At 41.1% G+C, this 21309-nt stretch overlaps 1 protein-coding gene across 4 annotated transcripts in view; it reads right to left on the bottom strand.

The window, feature by feature from the left end:
* Positions 1-21309, bottom strand: part of LOC146640203 (uncharacterized) — a 39026-nt gene that overhangs the window by 16137 nt on the left and 1580 nt on the right. For 2 of the 4 annotated variants that reach the window (XM_085350368.1, XM_085350370.1), the window contains exons 2-20: positions 20644-20702; positions 19219-19374; positions 16106-16240; positions 15819-15932; positions 14462-14617; positions 14101-14277; positions 13894-14016; positions 13697-13810; positions 13051-13354; positions 12766-12881; positions 11299-11416; positions 11121-11212; positions 10873-11023; positions 6345-6451; positions 5334-5457; positions 3256-3389; positions 2613-2722; positions 208-376; positions 23-127 (exon numbers count right to left, since the gene is read on the bottom strand). In XM_085350368.1, coding sequence (XP_085206494.1) covers positions 23-127; positions 208-376; positions 2613-2722; positions 3256-3389; positions 5334-5457; positions 6345-6451; positions 10873-11023; positions 11121-11212; positions 11299-11416; positions 12766-12881; positions 13051-13354; positions 13697-13810; positions 13894-14016; positions 14101-14277; positions 14462-14617; positions 15819-15932; positions 16106-16240; positions 19219-19374; positions 20644-20688 — 2550 coding nt within the window. In that variant the 5' untranslated portion in view covers positions 20689-20702. Of the gene's footprint in view, positions 1-22; positions 128-207; positions 377-2612; positions 2723-3069; positions 3118-3255; positions 3390-5333; positions 5458-6344; positions 6452-10872; positions 11024-11120; positions 11213-11298; positions 11417-12765; positions 12882-13050; positions 13355-13696; positions 13811-13893; positions 14017-14100; positions 14278-14461; positions 14618-15818; positions 15933-16105; positions 16241-19218; positions 19375-20643; positions 20703-21309 lie in introns of all 4 variants that reach the window. The other 2 variants (XM_085350377.1, XM_085350375.1) reach the window with 2 other exon arrangements.

Below are 21309 nucleotides of genomic sequence, written 5' to 3'. Positions count from 1 at the left end.
ATCTTTATCTTTTCAAGCATACCTTCTCTTTCAGCACACTCAGCTTTTGTGTGAGATCCATAACTTCTGCTTTCAACTCAGAGCATTGTTTCTCTGATGTAGCGTATTTCATGGAAATGGTCTCAAACTGAAAAAAACAAAACAACACATTTAAAGACTGAAAAATGGCAAATCATAACACAACGAAAAAAGGAGCCCAGCTCTTACAGTGTGCTCCGTCTGAAGGAGCTTGTCAGACAGCTCTTTGCACTGAATGTCTTTTTCACTCAGTGATTGTCGAAGGCTGCTGATGAGCTCAAGTTTCTCAGATGTCTTGGCCAAAGTATTCTCCTTCTCAATCAGGGAACTTTGCAGGCACTCCTGTGTGTCAGTCAGCCTAAAGAAAAAAGTGACAATCGATTGAAGGAAGTCTTGAAAATAATTAAAATCTTACGGTTCATATATTAATGTCTTGTGATCTAAACCATCACAAAGGACCAAAGCCATACTCTAGCCAAAACGTAACCATAAAAATCAAGTCTTTAACCCCAATGAAAAACTCATTCACTCATCTTGACTCTTTAGATGTCTGCAACCCACAACCCGCCCAGTCTAAACAACCATGTTTTCCACAATCATTTAGTGAGTGCATGTTCACAGCAGTCCTTTTCCAAACTAATAACTTTATGATTGCCGACATGGCAAAACATGTACTACAAAAATGGATTACACTCTATTTGAACATTCAGCTTATTGTTAAAAAGTGAAATCCTCTCATTAATAGCCATAAATTAGACTAAATTAGATGATGTGAAGTAAGAGCTAGCTTGTTGACCAAAATTTGTCTGAACCATCTGACCCCAATTTAATCAAGTAGCCACTTAATGGTTTGGTGTAATAAAATCCTCTCGAATAACAATGTTGAACATAACCCAGAAACACCTCCTTTTACATTTACTATCTTTTGTTAAAAACACTTGTTGGTGGTTGAGCTTTATCGGCTAAAACTGACTGTGGACACCATCTGTAACGGTGGTACTAAAAGTATTTGTCAAAGCACTTAGGCTACGTTCACACTGCAGGCGAAAGCGCATCAAATCCGATTTTTTTGACCCTATGCGACCCATATCCGATCATGGTATGACAGTGTGAACGGCACAAATCCGATATTTTCAAATCCGACCTGGGTCACTTTCGTATGTGGTACTGAATCCGATACATATCCGATGTTTTAGAAAGCGACTGCTGTTTGATGGTCATGTCGCATTAAATCCGTCTTTTACGTCACCGACAGAAGACACACTAATTATCAGCACCGGAGAAGACATCGCGAACGCTTCCTGGCCATACGGTGAAACTGCTGGGAAGACAACGTGAACATTTTATTTGTACTGTATAATCTGCAGATTCTGACAGAAATCTGCAACTATCCTTTGAAGCACCGCTCCTCTCTAAAACAGCAATAAGGATCATTATTAGGTTATTTACATTATTATGTAAATAACAAAATAACTTAAAGCAAAAATTGGGAAACGTAAAGTCCGAAGTCTTTATATTAAGGGCCATCGGTCAAACAATATTGTTTGCTTTGGGTCTAAACAGAGCGCGTTGTGTGTGACGTCTTCTTTTGCGCATGCGGGCCGCTTTGAGCGCTCACACTAGAGCGCGTTTGCTGTCGCATTTTAGTTGTAGTGTGAACGAGCAGACAAAAAAAAAATCGGATTTGATCAAAAAATCGGAACTGAGCATTAAGACCTGCAGTGTGAACGTAGCCTTTGTGGAATTACTAAGGCGGGAAATATCAAGGCAAAGCAGTCTTGAAGAAAGAAAAAAACAAAAAACAACTTGTTTCGCCCAGTTCTCGAGCTCGCAAAGCAACTGGCGTTTGTAATTAATACACTACATTAATTTAATCCTAAGTTTAAGGGTACTGCAAATTACCAATATTACTGAATCATTTGATGAACATCAAAAATATGTACGGTTGTTTACTACTTTATTAGTTCTATCTGTTCAGCTGCTCATAATGCAAATATCTAATCAGCCAGTCACATTTCACATTTCGTAGGCGTGGTCAAGACAACCTGCTGAAGTTCAACCTGAGCATCGGAATGGGAAAGAAAGGAGATTTAAGCGACAGACAGCCTTTATTTACAGATATTACCCACACGACCATCTTTAGTCTTTACAGAGAACGGGTAAAATGGGCGAGTGAGCCTCGACTCACATTTGCGTTCAGTTTGTAGGCAGCCTGAATGACCCACTGAGTACCGAACCTGTTGGTTTAACAGTCCTTGTTTTACTATCCGACTCATTGCAGCCAAAACTAAGTACAGGTTATTCTGGATGCTTTAATGTCGTTTATACACTTTGTTGGTGATATTACATTTTTGAATTATTGGTTATGCAACCCTGCAGCTACCTAATTTACCGTGCATTGACCTCAAATAATTTATATAACACTTTACTTCTAACAATTACAGCACATATCACATACAGTCAGATGAACACTTCAGTTCCTTTTGCATGTCAAATAAACATAAGTAAACATTTCTTGGTCAATGAACAGATGAAGAATTTCGATGTAGCACTGTAATCACAGTGAAGGGTTATGGTTTGAATAGTTAACTTACCCTTTGAGCTGTTCATTGAGACTGTTAACCAGCAGCTGATGCTTCTCTGCCTCTCTGCTTTGTTGACTTCTGACACTTGCAAGTTGGCTCTGCAGTTTGTCTGACTCGTTCTGCAGCGGCAGAAAACCAAACATCAATAAATAACACAAAGATCGTCACTGGATGAAGACATCTGCACTGCACACAAACGTGGATGACAGCAGACCTGCTGAAAACAGCAGAACATGAAATCTGTTACTGCTATCATCAGTCATCTATTTGTGTGGACCACGCACGTGATGCAAAGGAACTTTGTAAATGTCAAAAGATCAGCAGTGTGAATACAGACAATCTGTGAGCTTTGTGCTTTGAACGTTACTTGACAAACGTATCCAAGGTTAAATAAGCACACCACACCATTAGCCATCACCGCCAGAGGTGCTCTCTAACGCACACAGACATGAGTGACCCAACACACCTGAGAGACCCAATTTGGCTGCTCATCTTCATCTACATCAAACGTCACCTGTGTTAGAAGGTTTTGTTACAAAATCCCATTCCATGCAGTTCACTCATCGTTTACTCAACAGTTGGTATGTTATACAAATGCTGCTGTCAGTTAACCCTGGGATAGCACATATGGTGTGTTGTTGGATGGAGCTACCTGTAATGCCTCTATACGGGCCTGCAGCTGCAGTCGATCCTCCAGGTCCTGGCAGCGCTCCTCCAGGCTCAGTATCTGCTCCTGTAGTTGGTTTCTTTCCAGCTCCAGCTCCTCCACAACAGACCGCAGGCCATCTGGAATCAATAGGAGGGAGAATAAACACTAGGTATACAAAAACAGGCTGGTAAGGTACAGTTAGCTGTAATGATTCACAGGGTAAATTCCACCGCTCTAATTTTAGCAGCAGAGCAAACTCTAAAAGGAAATGCAATATTTTAATCAATGCATTTTTGACATTTATAGAAATACTGTTTTCATTCACTTATTTTTTCCTTTTTTAAATTTCTGATCAAATATTTGAAACAATTCAAAGCCTAACCCATCGTTGCTAACTAAATTTAAAAACTCTGCTTTAGTGGGAAAGCTGGGAAAAAGAAGGGATGCCCCAGACCAATATATCTGATCTTGACCAAACATCAAGCTGAACTGAGTCTCTCTAGCAAAGGGCTGATTGCAGAGGCAGGAAGCATCCCTGACAGGTTAATAATAATAATAATAATAATACAATGCCACTATTCATTCACTCTCACATTCACACTGGTGAAGGCAGCTACAGTTGTAGCCACAGCTGCCCTGGGGCAGACTGACAGAAGCGAGGCTGCCATATCGCGCCATCGGCCCCTCTGGCCAACACCAGTAGGCAGTAAGGTAAAGTGTCTTGCCCAAGGACACAACGACCAGGACAGAGAGCCCGGGGATCGAACCGGCAACTTTCCAGTTACAGATACGCTTCCCAACCCCCTGAGCCACGGTCGCCCCAAGTTGCCAGTCTATGCAAGGTTAACAAATCTGTTGCTGAGAAATTCCAAATAGTGAAAAAGTTCCTGCAAAAGAGCACAGGCGCGCACTGACCTCGCTTTTATATACAACCAGCTGAAAAACAGCAGATTGAATCTCTTATTACAAAGAGATGAGTCGCCAATGAGTTGTGCTCATCAGCACAGACTGACTTAGATTGATTGCAATGTATGGCAACAAGGTATTTAAAAGTTAGCTAAAATGGTTTTAGTTTGGCTTTGACAACAGAAATAAAACCAAGAACTCGACTTTTGGTTGGTAATTCAGACCAACAGAATACAGCGGTCTTACCCTCTAAACGGGTCTACACAAACAGTAACGAGTACAGCTTCATTAAATACTGGCATCAGATCAGTACTATCAGCCCAGGGGTCCGTACCATGTGAGAACTGGAAACAGTTAGATTGGTGCATCCCTTGGAAAAAGGAGGATTTTCTTCTTATAAAAAAGAAGAATCCAGAAATCCAAAATTTAAAATTTAAGAAAACTGCATCTCCTAAGAGTATAGAATAATTCACTGACAACTTCATTTACTGCAGGGTGTGAAATAGAATTTCAAATAGAATTTCAGTGCCTATCCACAAACAACCAAAAAAGACACCAGTCAGTTTTCCAAAAGTCCTCAGTCATTAATTTTAATCTTCATTATAGTGCTTTTACTTTTGGGTGATCTTTTTTTCCCCCAAATGCTGGTGTATTTTTTGGTTTTATGACAGCAACAGTGCAGAAGACAGGATGGAGAAGAATTAAAGAAAAGGAGGTGATCATGCACACGACCAAAATATAAAAATAAAACTTACCACAGATGGAAAGCATCTTGCCACCTACATTTATATCATGTCACAATCAGTTCATTAAGACACAAACACTAGCCAGCTCAACCAGCATGCACATGTCCCCAAAACACTGGAAACTGAGTCACATGAATGAGAAGCAAAATATAAAAGTGAAGGTGCTCAATGTCAGGTTTTTCTTCATAAGGCGGGAATGAACTTAACTGTAGCTTTCTGTGTAAGCAGAAATAAAAGCAAGCTAATCCCTGTTCCTACAGTCACAGCAGTCGGAGGTTAGACGACAAACAGAATAAACCAACCAGCACCAACAATCCAGTGCTTAATAAACTAAGTCATGGTGAAAACACAAAGACAGCTCAGGCCTCCCAAAGTAATGTGCAGGTGACTGTGTGCATGCCAGTGGAAACTGTCCAGCGGGTCTCACACCTGTGTCAGGAGTACTGTACTCGGGCCACCAACCTCCCATGTTCTCCCCTTCCATTGGAGTGGTACTCTCTGAGATACTTCGAGGATCCTGAAACGGGGCCTGCCCATGGAGCTCAAAGTCCTCCTGCCAGTGCAAAAGTTTGTTGTAGCAGGGGATTAGATTTTAAGCATTTAGGAAAAAAAGGCAAACTGTTTTTGCAAGTCTACTGTGTACGAGGCAAACAAGATCAAGCAGGCAGGTAGCGAGATTATTCTTCCTCTTTGAATAAAGTAAGCTTCTTGTTCTCTGTTATTAACCAAAAATAGAAAACTGGTATCCATCCATCCATTTTTTTAACTATATATACATTTTTAGACACTAGTAGAGACTAGTCAAGCACAATCCATAGTTGAAAAACTGATCCGTATTTACAGCAGACCTTGTTACCCTCAATTATTTATTTTAGCTCCTTTTCCTCTCCTCCGGCTTATTGCTGAGGTCTGTGTGCTGCTCACATTAGGGATACCTGCTCTCACTGACATCAAGAGCAAAATGTGAAGAAACTGGGTGAAAAGGGGAGATTATGCTATTCTCAATGAAACTCAGACCAGTGAATATCTTTTGGTGTTTAATTGCAGTTAAATAAACTAAAACTATTATTTTTGTTTGCCTTTCTAAAGGATAACGCTCATTTTGCTGATGATTCCATGCATGTAGTGTTCAGCTCCCTGTAAAACCTCGTATTAATGTTAACATGAAAAACACTTCAAAATAACAATCGCAAAAAGGATTTTAAAAAGGCTGTTGTGAAACCGTTTTTTCTAGAAGGTCTGCCCTGAGCTGCAGGATTTGATCTGAACAGGATTTATTTCATAAAGAAAATGTTGCAAGACTCAGCTTCTGAAAATAACTGCAGACTGGTTGATATTAAGCTGTACAGTTAGCCCCGCTCATTCTTCAGCAAATGTCTGAGGCTGTGCTGGTATAACCATGATACAGCCACAGAAACGTCTATAATAAGAGCCGCCTACCTGCAGACTTCGCTGGGATGGAAGCGCCAGCTTCTTGGCCCTGTGCTGGTCGAGCCCCCGAGCTTGAGCCAACTCCTCCTCCAACTCCTGCTGCCGAGTGACCAGTGCTGGATCGGAGCAGCCAGGAAAGAACCAGTCATCCTCAATCAGTTTTGTGCCACAGGGAAAGGGGAATGATGGGTTGGATTGAGGGTGTATTTACGGATGGGAAGTGAGTTTAAAGTGGACTAGACAGAATTATCATAGTGTGGAACAGGATAATGTTTTTGAAGACAGGATGACAGAGATGGAGAGTTGACAAGAAGTATGATGGCATGAATGATGCTGGTGGTTTGGTGAGACACTTTCAACACCACAAACATACTCTGTGACAAAAAAACAGTTTAATCCAATAGTATAGGCAACGGGAGCGACAGTAAGACTGCAAGAGAAGTACAGCAATGACAAGAACTGAGGATGGAGAAATGGAAAGTTACTCCAGGTGTTTATGCACTTGTGTATTTGCATAAGGTAGTGAACCTGAGAAACACTTCAAAAGCAGCATTCTGGTCAGAGCCATGCACACCTAATTTGCATAGCAAAGAAACACACATTTAAACAAGTGGGAAACAGGGAGGAAGGAGAAAACCCATCTTTATGAGTCACATTCAAAGCGAGTGCTTCATCACTCTGTCTTCGAAATGAAGAGCAGACAGAAACACCAGGCAGGTGCATATCTGAGGGGACTCTGATGGTGCTTTGACTTGTATTTTCATTTAGCAGCAAAGGATTCAAGAAGGGCAACGTCAAAATGATTACAACTAAACATGTTCCCATCTGTTTTGTGACGACAGGCCAATTTTTGACACGTTGGGAGGAAAAAGGGGGGCAGCTCGTAGCAAAGGGTGGGGCAGGAAAAGGAAAGGAGTTCTGTGTGTTAACCGCGGTCAGTGTGGGTTCAGTGCACAAGCAGATTTAAACTAAAATGTATCAACCTAATTTTAACAGCATAGCCAAAACAATCATGACCCTCTGCAGCAGAATAGAGCCAGTCTGCCACATGCTGGGCATTTCACCCACACTGACTACAGCAGAGCAGATTACAGTAAAGCACATGCAAGTTCAGCAGAAACGTGAGCATTATGCATGATTATGCATCAAGTCAAAAAAGTGCTGTGAAGTCTTATTACTAAAAATCAGCTGGTCTCAGGTCGGCTTTGTTTCTAGTGAAAAGCTGTGAAAAACATCAAATTCATCATTTAATCCATAATGTTAAGTAGTCATCTACACAGAGAGCTATCGATGTGAATATGCTAGGTAGGATTTTTTAAAAAGTGAACTTAACTCCCTAATATTTCACAGCAAAGACCTCTTTGCTGTCAAAATCATTGTGCATCATAATCCAACGTTTTAACAGCATCATTGACCCACACAGTACTGACTAACGTCTGCAGCAGACTTTAATCTGCACTGGTGAGCTGATATGTGCAAGTATATAGAAAATCAACTTGCAGATCGTCTTTAATGGGAGATTGGCCAATTTGAAATCTGGTAAGACCTTTTCACATTAATGAGTTAATTCATGGAACTTAACGATCTCACCCTGTAGCCGCTAATAAGCATCAAGTTTGATACTTCTTAATTCAAATACATGAATATGAAACCAACATCACAGCAAATCACAGAAGACCCGCTGACAAAGGAGTATTTGCAGCTCATCATGAGTTAGAGCGCATGCTTCAATAGTAACTTTATCTGAATAAAATGACCAACATTACACCAGTGAGCAAGACTCAGATGAACTCTCTTTAAACTCAGTATGAAAAAGCACAAATTGTTTTCCTAAAATTGATTTTGGTTTTCTGTCACACATGGATGAAATGTCAGTGAAGTGGAACACGCGGCTCGACAAAACTCAAATTACCTTTTTTGCAGGGTTTTTATTGATTTATGAGGTTGACCCTTATTATTTGAGATCACGTGATTATTGTCAACTACACTTGACTGATTCATGAAACTAATACGCTGTGACACCACTAATCAAAATCAGGAGGAACAATTAGTACGTAAGAGACCATCAGCCATTTTTCTTTGAGTATGATGTTGGCTTCATCTAACTAGGATTAAAGAAGACTCTCATTTGCATGTTTACCACTGTGATAACATTCTAGATTATTCAAGCAGCGCTTTGGATTTTATAACAGCAGTATCATGTGATAAAACTGCATTAAAAAATATATACTCCCGTGTTAAAACCAAAAAAAAAACCTGATACGTTTTGTAATAAACGTTTCCAGATTTACAATAATGAGCTTAACTGAAGCTTGATTCTTATTGCTGACAAAAATCCAGCCTGTAATAATGAGGCTTGTGCATATTTTAAAAGCTAACTAACATTTTAGGATCACTCACTTAAAGATAATACCTGCTATGTCTGTCTCTGACAAGCTGAGTGGGACTATGTTGCTGAGCAGTAATACAGATGTTTCACAGATGTTTCACATTTCTGAGTATGAAATGTGCCATCTGAAGCAGAGGTGGCATGCATATTTTCACATTTAAAAACAACAACAAACAAACAGAAAACAAAAACAAAACAAATATCCAAATCCCCAAATTGAAAAGCACAAATACCTACACAATGACCGAGTATCTGAGGGCACTTGTGCATAGCTCTACTAAGCCAGGTGTGTCTGTCTGTATGGAGGATAGGCTCTGGTGTCAGCCTTGTAGCTCTGATGAGGTTATATGCATTAGTCTTTTTAATAGGGTTAGTGCAAACCTACCATCCCACCACAATAGAGCAGCAATTTTCTTTAATTATATTTGAGACCAGTTCATTATTGTTGGTGATTTCAGATATCTTAGCACACCAGAAATCAAAAGTTGAGAAGAAGAAACAGAAAGACAGAAGAAAACAAAAGGGTAAAGAATGGAAAAGAACAACACGGGACAGAGAAAGGAAGAGACTAAACTAAACAGCAGACTCGAACGTGCAGCATGACACTGTACTGCCTGTCGTTTCCACCAGCAAATGCAAAATTCAGGGAAACTCCAGGCAGTACAGTGTGCACGAGCTGCACTGGAGGTTTGGAGGAGCCTGCATGCACAAAACTGATGGGAAACTGTTCTGGGTGGCTGCTCCCATCCCTGGAGCAGGGGCTGGACAGGGAGAGTGGGGAGGGGGTGGAGGTCCATGAGATGGGAGGCAGCACAGAGTAAACCAAATCTCGCCAATGACAACAGTGAGGATGGGGAAAAATGAAGAAAACAAAGTACTGTTCAGTCAAACAACACATGACGAAAATGGTAAAACAAGCTAGCTCTATGAGAAAAACAAAGTGTGTGAAATATATTTGAAATAATTCCAATTAGTCCAGTCCTCTCCAGACTGAAGTTGACTCAGAGTTGATCAAACATTAACCCTCTGGGGTCCAGGGTATAACTGGCTGTTTTTGACTACTTTTGATTTTACGTCTATATTTCACCTTTAAACACGGTTTATCTTGCCTGTTTGGCATCATTCTTTTCAGCAATCTACCTTTGGAGGCTTTTTTGGAGCAACTGTGACATTCACTAGTAGAACTGACACACAAAACAAAACAACGACTACACTACACACTAAGTACACACTAACTATAGCCTCCGAACACGCTAAACATCACAAATCTCTCACATGTGAAAACTCGCTCTCTCTCCTAAAACTTCCCCCTCTTCCTAAACAACCAAGTGCCACATGTTGCCATATAAGTTTTTTTGATTGGTCAACATGGTACACTTTAACACCAATAGAAAAGGGGTGTTTTTACTTTTTTTTTTTTTTTAATTTTGCTCGCAAGCAGAGAGTGTTTGCTAGCGCTCTCCTTAGAAAATGACATTTTTACCGTTCTTTCCCACAGTAAACACCACTGTATTTTTTATCTTAACTCTGGTTTTACGTGCCCTATCACCACAATTTAAAAACTGGTGTATGGTTCTAAGTCTGCACTTTCGACCCAAGTGGAAATGGAGACTGTGGGTCGCTGCATCTGAACTGAACTAAAGTTTCCCCAAAACCACAGCTACCACTAAGGTAACTTGACTCTGACAGAACCCCGTGATCCACATTTGTGTTAACAAACAAAATGCCAAAAATGTAGACATCAGAGTTTGTGTTTTATAGTAACACTAAGTTCCTTTTTAGATGCTAACAGAGGATGTGTACTCTGATATACTAACGGGTTTAAGAATGACTAAATAATTAAAGTCGAATTTTGAGGAACAGAAATACAGAACAACTTTAAAGTATTAAAGAACAGATTTTACTACTGTCGTATTAAGTACTGCGAGTCTTTTCTTGCATTTATGAAAAAGTTTTGTTTTTAGGTTCCTCACATATATGAATGTCAGCAGACGTGTGTCGTTATTTCACACTGGCTGAGGATTTATGAGCAGATTAACTGTGACTCTGATGTTCACCCTGCTTCTACCTCCTAGCTATAACTGATCCCACCATCATTAGCTAGTTTGATCTAAATGAGTTTGACTCATCCTCCAGTAAAAGTCTTACCCTCTCTTTCCTCCTCCATGTGGCTGATACGGAGGGACAAGGCAGCCTTCTCCTCCCTGGCCCGGTCTCTGGCACTGACCACCTCAGCTACCATCTCCTGCCACTCCAGCACCTGGCTCTGAGTGTCATCAGCGCTGCCTGATTCACTTGCCTACGTTCAGCAGGTGCAAAAAGGGATAAGAGACCATCCGTGAGTATTAAATGTAAAACAAAAGCAGCAGGTTTAAGAAAGCGTTTGGGTGCTGGACCTGAGAGGCAGCCCTCTTGGTGAACTGCTCCAAGTCTGCCTGTAGTGTCCTCTGTTGCTCCTCATACACCACCAACTTTGCCTCCAGCATTTCTAACGATAACATCGAACAAAAATAATGTTCATTTTTGAACTGAGGATTTCCCTAAAGCATTTTCCAGAAAGTTTAATTTTATTACCGTTTTTTGCTTTAACCTCCTCGTATTGCTCCACCTTCCAGAGGTTTTCTTCTCTCTCCTCCTCGAGTGCAGTGATGCGACTCCGCAGGGCAGTCAGGTCTGGGGGAGCAACTCCAGCCTAAATAGAGTCAAACGTGTCTGTTTACTTGGCAGCTTTGCTTACCAAAGGACTTTCAGCATTTTGACGCGTTTTCGATTTTCACTCTGGATAACAAACTGAAAACGGCGTCCTGCAGACGATCGGCTGATATAAAAGGAAAACGGATAACGTGACGGATGCTGCATCAGCTTTATGGTCATGACGAGCAGCGCGAGCAGTAACGAGGTCAAATCTAAAAACAGGTATCGTTTTAACAACGCCAAAGAGAAAGCGATCTCTCTCCCTACAACTCAGAACAGTGTCATATCCTGTAAGACACAGTGTTACATGATTTAACACTGTGAAATGAACTCTAAATCTACAAACAGTGGTCCCTCGCTGGTTCTCCTGTCGCGGCCTCGCTGTTTCCCGGATTTTTTTGTGCAATTTTCCATGGTTTTTAATTTATTTATTTATTTCTTTTTTACAGCGCTTTATGTTCTGCGTCCTGATTGGCTGTAGACCACTGTCAATCACTCTCCTCCGTGCTGTGTCTCCTGTACTTTACAGAACGCATTCAGTTTGTCAAATCTACATAAATCTCTGATCGCCAGCAGTGTGGCTCTGAAGTGCTGGACTTTTTGTTTGTAAGTTTTCTCCCCAACAAAAACAATCTCGACGAAACGCTTTGGACCGTCAAAGGCAGCTGCTGTTGGTTTCGTTCTATAACACTGGACTTATTTTTCTATGAAGGTTTGAAGTTTGTGTTTAAACAAGAGAGAAAAGTGTGAAAATGTTCATGCCTGTCTGAGAAAAGCGTATAAAGTGTGTAGTGAGGGGTTTAAAACAGCTATAATAATTGTAAAAAACATAAAGTTGGCTACTTTGCGTATTTTACCTGTCGCGGGTTATTTTTAGAACGTAACTCCCGCGCTAAACGAGGGAGCGCTGTAGTATAGTACACCATAAACATCTACATTTCTATGTTTTATTGATAAAGATTGCATACAATTGTAACATTTATACTTGAATAACTGCTGGTTTTATCATTCATAGCTCAACAATTAGTGGCTTCTCTTGACTGCAGGAGTTATTTTCTTCAGCAGTGCTGTGCAAACGTTTTGAACAGCCCTTATGTCTTTATGTTTCATGTATGTTTGACCAAAACAGAGTTGTACAAGCCTGAAACCTGATATCTGGACATCTTTATTCAATACAGCCTGACCTCACTTTTCTTGTTCTGTGAAGGTCACGCCATGACGGTCTTCCACTGGGGTTTTTTTTCCCCTTTTACTGCACTGGCAGTGAATTTGGGATCTTTGCCATAAGCACAGCACAAAAGCACAAAATGCTTTGTTCATCCGACTTGGACAACTTGAAACCCTCACCTGGCTTCTCTTCAGTTCCTCCTCCAGCTGTCTGATTCGACTTTTAGACCAAGCTTTCATTTTTAGGAACTTGGCCTCTGATCTGCTGGCTTCATCTGTTTTCTGCTTTGCTTGTGCTGCAAAAATAACAAAAGAAAAGGTTTGAAGCACTGAAAGAATTTGAAAATGTCCTCATGTTCTGCTGCATTTTGTGAACAAACTAAAAATTCCCAGGATGTACATGGGAAAACGACACAAACTGACCTCTGAAGGAGTTCAGATAAATCATCAAAATGAAGAACCAACCTTCCAGCTCAGCTATCCTCTGGATGGAAGCTGAATCTGTGAGCACATTTCCACTTCCTGATGCCTCCTGACTGGCAGGTGGTGCTGCTGCCTGGGCTCTCCTCAGGTCCTCCAGCTGCCTCATGAGATCCTGTTGGGTTTGATCCAGCTGTGCTTGATGCTGCTCGGTCATTCGCTGCACCTCTGCCTGCTGCTTCTCCATCAGGTCACGGAGTTGTGCTCGCATCACATGCTTCTCTGCCTCCATTTTGGATTCAAGGCTCTCTCGCTCAACTTGTAGCCTCTGCAGCCGCTCTGAGAGTTCCTGCGTGGACAAAGTATTTGTTCCACATAAGTTTCAAGGTGTCATTATTTCAAGAGAGGTTGAAGAATGTCTACGAAACAACAATAGAGAATGTTCTATAGGCTGAATGAAAAGTGTCTGTCTGAAACAAGCTGTTTTAGCCCCTCCCCCTGAGCTCGCTACATGTAAGCAACATTAGGGATATTTCTTCTCTGGTCTGAAAACGAGTGTTTACAACAGTCTGAAGCTGCGTTTAAGCTCAAAGACATTTATTAAATATGGAAATTGATCTTTTTGACAGAAAACAAGGAAAAACACCAACGTCTTTATTGAGACGCAAACAGGAGCGGCGAGTCTGCTAACCTTTATCTGCTGATCTCTCCCGTCCACCTCTCCCTGGAGAACATCAATGACCTGAGTTTTACCCAGCAGCACTTCCTCTTTCTCATGAAGCTTCTGTTTTAGAGCCTTCAGAAGCTGAAAAGGAAAGCACAGATTCACAAACAACACAAAAATTCCAACTTCTTTTAGTTGCATGAACTCCTGACTGTCTGTGTTACCTGCTCCAAGTCTGCACTGGCATCTGACTTGGCTGCTAGCTTGAAGAGCTCCTGTTCATGCATCTGGTTGATCTCCATCAGCTGGCTGTCCTTCTGAATGATGATGTCTTTGAATGTCTGGATCTATAAACAAGCACACGACTCATTGTGAACCCGAGACAGCTAAATTCTACAAAAGAAGCTGTATTGTCCTCTTTGAAAACCTACATTCTGCTTGTACATGCTCTCCTTTTGGCTGTACTGCTCCTTCTCTGTAGCCAGCAGGTCTTTGAGGCTGTCTGTCTGCTCCTGCAGCAAACTGTAGCGCTCCTCTGCTTCCCCCACTTTCTTAGTCAAGCTCTGTACCAGCAACTGCAGCTCCTGCATCGCCCCGCCGTCCTCAGCCTGGGGGGACAGAACACATGAGTGACAGTGACCACATCTCTGAGAAAATGCAAGACATCGCCTGTTGTGACTCAGCTGTAATCCATTTTCTTCTACTTTTCTAACTTTGTCTGCCTATTATTAACACGTGCAATATTTAGAAAAAAGCAGTGAGATGATTCTACATGCTCAAAGCATTTATGACCTTCTGTGGTGGTGCAGGTGTGATGGGCTGATCTCCAGCCAGCGCTGTTTGCAGGTGGACAATGTAGGCCTCTTTTTCTGCCAGTTTCTTGTCCTTCTCTGTCAGCATAGCGTCCATTTCTTCACCACGCTGCCGCTGAGACTCCAACTCCTTCATCTACACAAAGTATTGGTCAGAAAAATTAGATTTCAAAGTGTAAGCGTACACCTAGGGCTGTTCGATATAACGATATATATTGGATGACGATATAAAAACGTCTGTCGTTTGATTTTACGCTATCGTTTGTTTCGTGGTGTCGCAAAATAAACTGTTTACGGTAATATTTCTTCATGGTTCTGATGGTCACTGTAGTAAAGTTCTCTCTTTCTCTTATATTTAATATCACCACACTACGGACGGACAAGCGTTTGTTTTTATGCGTTGTCGTTAGCAACAACGACGGTAAAACCACCGCGTGTCCGCTTGTTTATGTTCCACATAAACCTTTCAGAATAAAGCTCAAGATCCTGTTGAGACTTAAACTGAGTCACGTGAAAGAGCAGATTATTTACGGATGAGAAGTAAACAAAGAGCCGCCAGGTGCTAAAAAATAAACCTTAGACTCAAACATTAGAACGGGCTTTTCCCCGCAGCACGCCGTGTAATAAATACTCACAAAGAAAACGGCGGCCGTTACAACTTATATCTAAAAATGTATCGTTTCATGCATTGGTTAAAACACTCGACTCCAGCTACATGACGCGCAGCTGGAAACACTTCACACAAGACGAGATTCACAGAATTGACAGAAAATGTTACATTTTTGTGATTTATATCGTTATCGGACGATAGAATTCTTATATCGGGATATGAGACTTTGGTCATATCGCACAGCCCTACGTACACCTCAGGATATGTCACAACAGAAAAAGAAATGAATACATCCGTTTGCTCAGTGGCACCATTGTGGGTGCGCATATTCATGGAGAGGATGATTATTCTGTAACTACAAGAAGAAATGAAGAAAAAAATATGGAGCCAGGAAAAGTAGAGTAAACTGGATTCATTTTTCCATAAATGTACTGGATTCATCTCTGTCGATACGAGCTGCGTTTCCTGCGGCCATTTCTTTGTTCTCTGCTGAAATTAGCTGCCGTTGCTGTTCTTCTGTTGTGATTATAATTCAAATTAAGAAAGATAAATGTAATTATAAAAAAATAACTTCAAATAATTAAGTGGACGTGGTGGGGACACAGGGTAAGGCTAGTTAGGCCAAGACTAGCACATATGTGTGTTCCAACAATACTCCAAGTAACATCAGTGGGAAATATCTCATTTCCCTTTATCTGGTAGGCATCAGAATCAAAGTATGCTTTACTTTGGTTTCCAGTTCCACATCTCTTTGTCCAAGCTGCTGTTCTAGTTCATCAACCTTCTTCTTCAGCAGGACAATCTTGCCTCGACTGGCTTGCTCTCCTCCTTCTGATGAACCCTAAACATGAAGAAAGCACTTTAACAACCCCAATGGAAACAGAGCAGAAACATGATTCATGACTGTGTCTGAGCTTATAAAGCCAATGGTGCACTGAATCGCTGGAAAACGTTTAGTATTTATTCATTTCTACGTTTAACCCTTCAGTTCTGGATGTGTGTGCACATCTCCACCTTTTTGCCGTGTGTTGGTGTGCTCGGCCCCTGCTGCTTCTTCAGCTCCTCGAGCTGTGCCGTCAGAGACGTCACCTTGGCCTTGTTCTGCAGACGCAGTTTGGACAGTTTGGCTTCACAGGCCTCCTTCTCAGCCTGAAAACACAAAGAAGAACTTTAACTCCAGTTTAGTGCTTCGTTACGTCATCAGACCAGATGGTTTAACTGTAATATTTTAGGACACGTTAATAAAAAGTGAACTTTGGCAGCTTTAGATGTGTGTGTGTGTGTGTGTGTGTGTGTGTGTGTGTGTGTGTGTGTGTGGAAGCACAGCAAAGGTTTACAATGCAGGAAATGCTTGCACTCTCCTGTAGCGCGGTTGCTAAATCAAACACATTCCTGTCTTTACTGTGGATTGAAAGGCTTGACTGTTTAATATTTAACACAGTTGATGTTTCTCACTGAAAGATCCAAGTCAGAGAGCAGCTTTAAAAACAGTTTTGACCAATTGTGCCTGCCTCAATATTCCATTTCCCAATCTATGTGATGACTCATAGGATTGAATAATTTAAGCACAGTCCTTATAAATCAAGGAACACCATGCAGAGTCCTGCACACTGGAAAAACTTACTCATAGACTTAATCTTTGAAAAATGTATCCATCTGTGTACCCACATCCCCTTTTTTTGCTTGATTTTCTATCAAAAACTGAACAATGTTTACATTTTTAGCTATATCTGCACGCTACTCAAGAACACACTGACAGCCCAGCTGAGGCCACCATTTATAAATAGCACGTGTCAGTCTCTATTTAAAACTAACAATTGTACCTTTAGAGGTGGAATTTGCAAACATTCATTCAGAATTTGCTTCTAATCTGATTCTAATACAGTTACAGTTGAGTGTTTGGACAATGGCAAATTTGCCTCTGTGTGCACAGGGGATTTTTAATCAAACAACCAAGATGAAACTCAAGATTTTCAGCTTCAACTCGAGGTGTTTAACCAAAGTCTTGTATCAACAGTTTAGGATTTACAGACATCTGTTCCCTCATCATTCCACGAGAAAGTAAGTAGATAAAAGATATGAAATTGAGTGAACTGAGCACTAAGGTTGAACTTGTATTGTAAAGATTCAATAAGAGAAAGCAAAAACTAAATCGATAAACTGGTACATTCAGCCAATCCATCAAAGCCCAGACATGTCCACTAGCCTATCCAGAGGAACACAGACTTTTTCAGGCCGGCTGAGAATCTCTCCACTGTGTACGGGGTTGACCTGAGGGCCTCCTCCAAGTAGAACATGTACAAAACACCTCACCCAGAAAGCATCAGGTCAGATGCCCAAACCACCTCTCAAAATAGAGGAATAGCAGCTCTACGCTTCACACTTACCTTGCAGCAGCAGATTTGAGCAGGCACCTGTCTGCCCAGCCTTCTTCAGAATGATGTCAAAGTTCTGCTGGAGGTGGGAATTAAACTTCATGTGGACCCAGGCCACTGCAACATGCTCCCAGCTAGGGCTGGGCCATATCATACCGTTCACGGTAATACCGGTATAACGTTGGGCAACGATAAGAAAATGAAATACCGCGATAGAATATGGGTAAAACGCACATGCCTTTGTTTACACATGGCGGAAAGAGCATGGCGGCGACGGAGAATGAGAAGGGTGAAAGTGGAACTGGTTTAGCTTTCGTCCGTCAGATACACAACAAAGCACTATTTTTGGTAGCGCATGCTAGCGGGCCGTCGTTATTACCGTGTTGTTTGGAAAATACGGCACACTTAAAATCATCCTTTGATTTTTCTGAAAGTCGACAGAGCCCCTTATAATCCCGTGTGCCTTATGTATGAACTCTGGTTGTGTTTACTGACCTCGAAACGGTTTTATGTACACGGCGCTCGAAAATCTGTCAAATGTTTTAGTGCGACTTTGCTGAGCTACGAAGCCGCAGCGCTCGATGGATTGTTGGAGCATTATGCTATCGTAGGCGTAGACGTACTGCACCTCAACATGATATTACCGTATTGTGTGTGTATAACCTCTTTTTAAGTTTTGTGGATATTATACATGGTTATGCTGAGGATATGTCGGCCAGTTTCCACTGGAAATGCCTTTTGGTTAAACTGTCAGCGAGGAATTTGCACTGTTACATTTTTATATAACTTTAATGGACATAAAAAAAAACAGCTGCTTGTTTAAGTGAAAATACACTGATGTTTTTTTTTTTGCACTAATAAAGTTGTGGAGTCATAAAGTATTTTGTCTAGTGTCAATTATATCGTCAGTTATATCGTTTTCAAATGTATATCGTGATAAATATTTTTGGTCATATCGCCCTGCTCTACTCCCAGTACACCCTCACTATGTGTTTGGGTGTGTCTAGCCTTTTCAGCACCTTCTGCCAAATCACCCCCAGGTGGTGAACAGGCGACAGTTCAGCTCCTCTCTTCACCCAACTGTCTAACAGTGTAATTCGGTGCATAAGCATAAAGGACAGTCAGGATCCGTTCTCTGACCTGAATACGTAAGGAAATGACTCTCTCGTCCGAAAGACTGTTTCCAAGCCATGTGCTGGGGAGACCCCAACTATATCTAGCTGGTATTGCTAAACCTCACGCACAAGTTCAAGGGGGTTAGGCTATATTCATCCAGGCACCACAGGCTGAGGCCTGCCTAACAGGTTGGGAACCCAGTAACTCGGTCTTGGGCAGAGTGAATCCAACTATTAAAAGCAATCCTTGCATTAAAAATTTTATAAGATTGTCCAATTACTTTTAAACCTGTGAAATGGAGGATGTATGTATGTGTATAAAAATAACTAAATAGCTATAACTGCTACAGTAATGCAATACTTTTGTTAAACCCTTGAATAAAGCTGAAAGTTTGCACTCCAATCATATATTGATGGTTTAATTTAAATTCCACTCTGATGATGTTAGGCAAAATTTCAAGAAATATATAATTATCAAAATACTAATGGACCTGACTGTATGATAACAAAAGCTAGCACATGTTTTTCATGGTTTAATCAGAGAAATACGATCCCAGTTTGGCACAACTGGACAACACTGTCCTACCAGATGCACAGCTCTTTATTGGACTAATATTGTAGAAGAAATTGTCCCCACCTTCAGCTGGTCATCTTTGGAGCAAAGAGCTGCATCTTTTTCACGAATCATCTCCTTCAGCTGAGTGACAAGCTGCTCAGTCTGGGTCAGCCTCTCTGCCATTTCTTCCACAGGAATCTCTCCGCCACCAGCATGGCTGGGTGGAGAGCCCGAGCCCTGAGAAGAGACGGACGAGGTGGTGAGTCAGTGAAAGGAACACTGATAATGTTGCAGTGAGTGCCCTCATGTTTATTTGCAACACAAAATGCTGCTTTGTTTAGAAACTGTGTAGAGTATGCAGAGACTGAACATATTAGATTAGATTAGATTAGATAGAACTTTATTAATCCCTCGGGTGGGTTCCTCTGGGAAATTCGATTTCCAAAAAAGCACAGCACCGACAGAAGTTACAGAGTTACAGAATATTATATATATATATATATATATAATACATACACACACACACACACACACACACACACATATATATATATATATAAATACAGAGACAATATAAATAAAATATACGAAGGGGATAAATAGAATAAATAGGAATAAAAATAAAAATACAAGTGAATTGCACATTTCAAGTATTGAGTCTATTGCACTGTTGACTATTTACAAAAGTATTGCACAAAAGGTATTGCACAGTGAGGTGAAGAGGCACTACAGCTTAGTTGTTCCCCCCTCCTTTGTCCTCCTGTTTCCCCTCCCTCTCCCCTCCAGGGAGGAGTTAAACAGTCTGATGGCGTGTGGGACAAAGGAGTTTTTAAGTCTGTTAGTTCTTGTCTTTGGGAGAAGCAACCTGTCACTGAACAGACTCTTCTGGTTGTTTATGGCCGTGTGCAGAGGATGTCTGGCATTGTCCATAATGTCCATATATATGAGTGAGAAGTATTAGAATGATAATGCAGTAATAGTACTGTAATATTATAATAGAGTGCAGAAAATGTACAATATGATTTGCAAATTGACACTGATTACATCAGTTAGTCAGAACTAATCCGAATGTCAACATATGAGCTATAAAGCAAAGAGGATCCAGATGTGAGGAGCTTTAAGCTTTAACAGTGACTCCGCGCCCTCACAGGCAGCCAAGTCAAAGCCAGCAGTCCCACTGCATAGCTTACACCAGGTTTCCTTTCAGCTAATTTAATGCCTTTTATATAATAATGACACCACGTGAAATGACATGAAATGATTCATCACAGTGTGAAAAATGCTGTCAGGTACATAGAAAGGTTACTCTGTAGCATTTGTAGCAGCTGTGGTTTTGAAAAGGTGATGGAGGCAAAATCTGGAAACAGTCCAGTGTTCCAGTGTGCCAAAGTCTAGCACTTTAAGGGCTTAATGCTTGTGTAATCTTTCAGAATATAGTTTGTTATCGGTGATAATCAGTGATTACTGAGCCTTCGAGGAATGGGAAACGAGCACATGTGTACTTACTCCAGAGCCGGGCTCTCCCTCTTCACCAGAAAACCATTTAAGCATGGTTACTCTTGGACCTGAAACATCAACACAAAAAGTAAATATTCACAGAGTAACAATGTGTCCTCTTTCAGTTCTCTTCAGTGTGTTACAAGAAGAAAATCTGCATGTATTATTCATCACATCTTACGGCACACACCTCTACATCCCATCCCATCTTTTTTCACTGCTATGGTGAATATTCATATTCAACAATTTGCTCAGTGTAAGTACAAATACTCCCAAGAGGCAGTTTTGTTTTGGTTTTTTATCTTGGTTCTGTATAACGGCAATGAACAGATATTTGTACCATGGTCACCTCGGGCACACCGCTCTGATGGTGAGCCTAAAAGCCCCACCCACCTGCTGTTCAAACTTCTGTTTACAAAGAGTAGAAGAAGAAGGGGTGAACGGGAAGGAGCAGTATATCTTGTTTCAGATAGGATAAAATGAGGGCCTGCATTAAGGCTCAGCAGAAGCTAAATAATGCTTAGATGGAACTGTGAATCATCCAAAGCAATATGCTGGGCTAATTATCTCATTTCTTTCATATCAGCAAGGATTTTGGCATCCAACAACTCTCAAAACAAAACAGTCTAATGAGGATAAAACCATTTCTTTGCATTCACTCGTCACCTCTCTTAC

This window comes from Diplotaxodon limnothrissa, linkage group LG1, assembly GCF_057381915.1.
Source record: "Diplotaxodon limnothrissa isolate DT_005_m linkage group LG1, D_limnothrissa_male_GT1.1, whole genome shotgun sequence".
Lineage (NCBI taxonomy): Eukaryota > Metazoa > Chordata > Actinopteri > Cichliformes > Cichlidae > Diplotaxodon > Diplotaxodon limnothrissa.
This window is presented reverse-complemented; position numbering and strand designations above follow the sequence as displayed.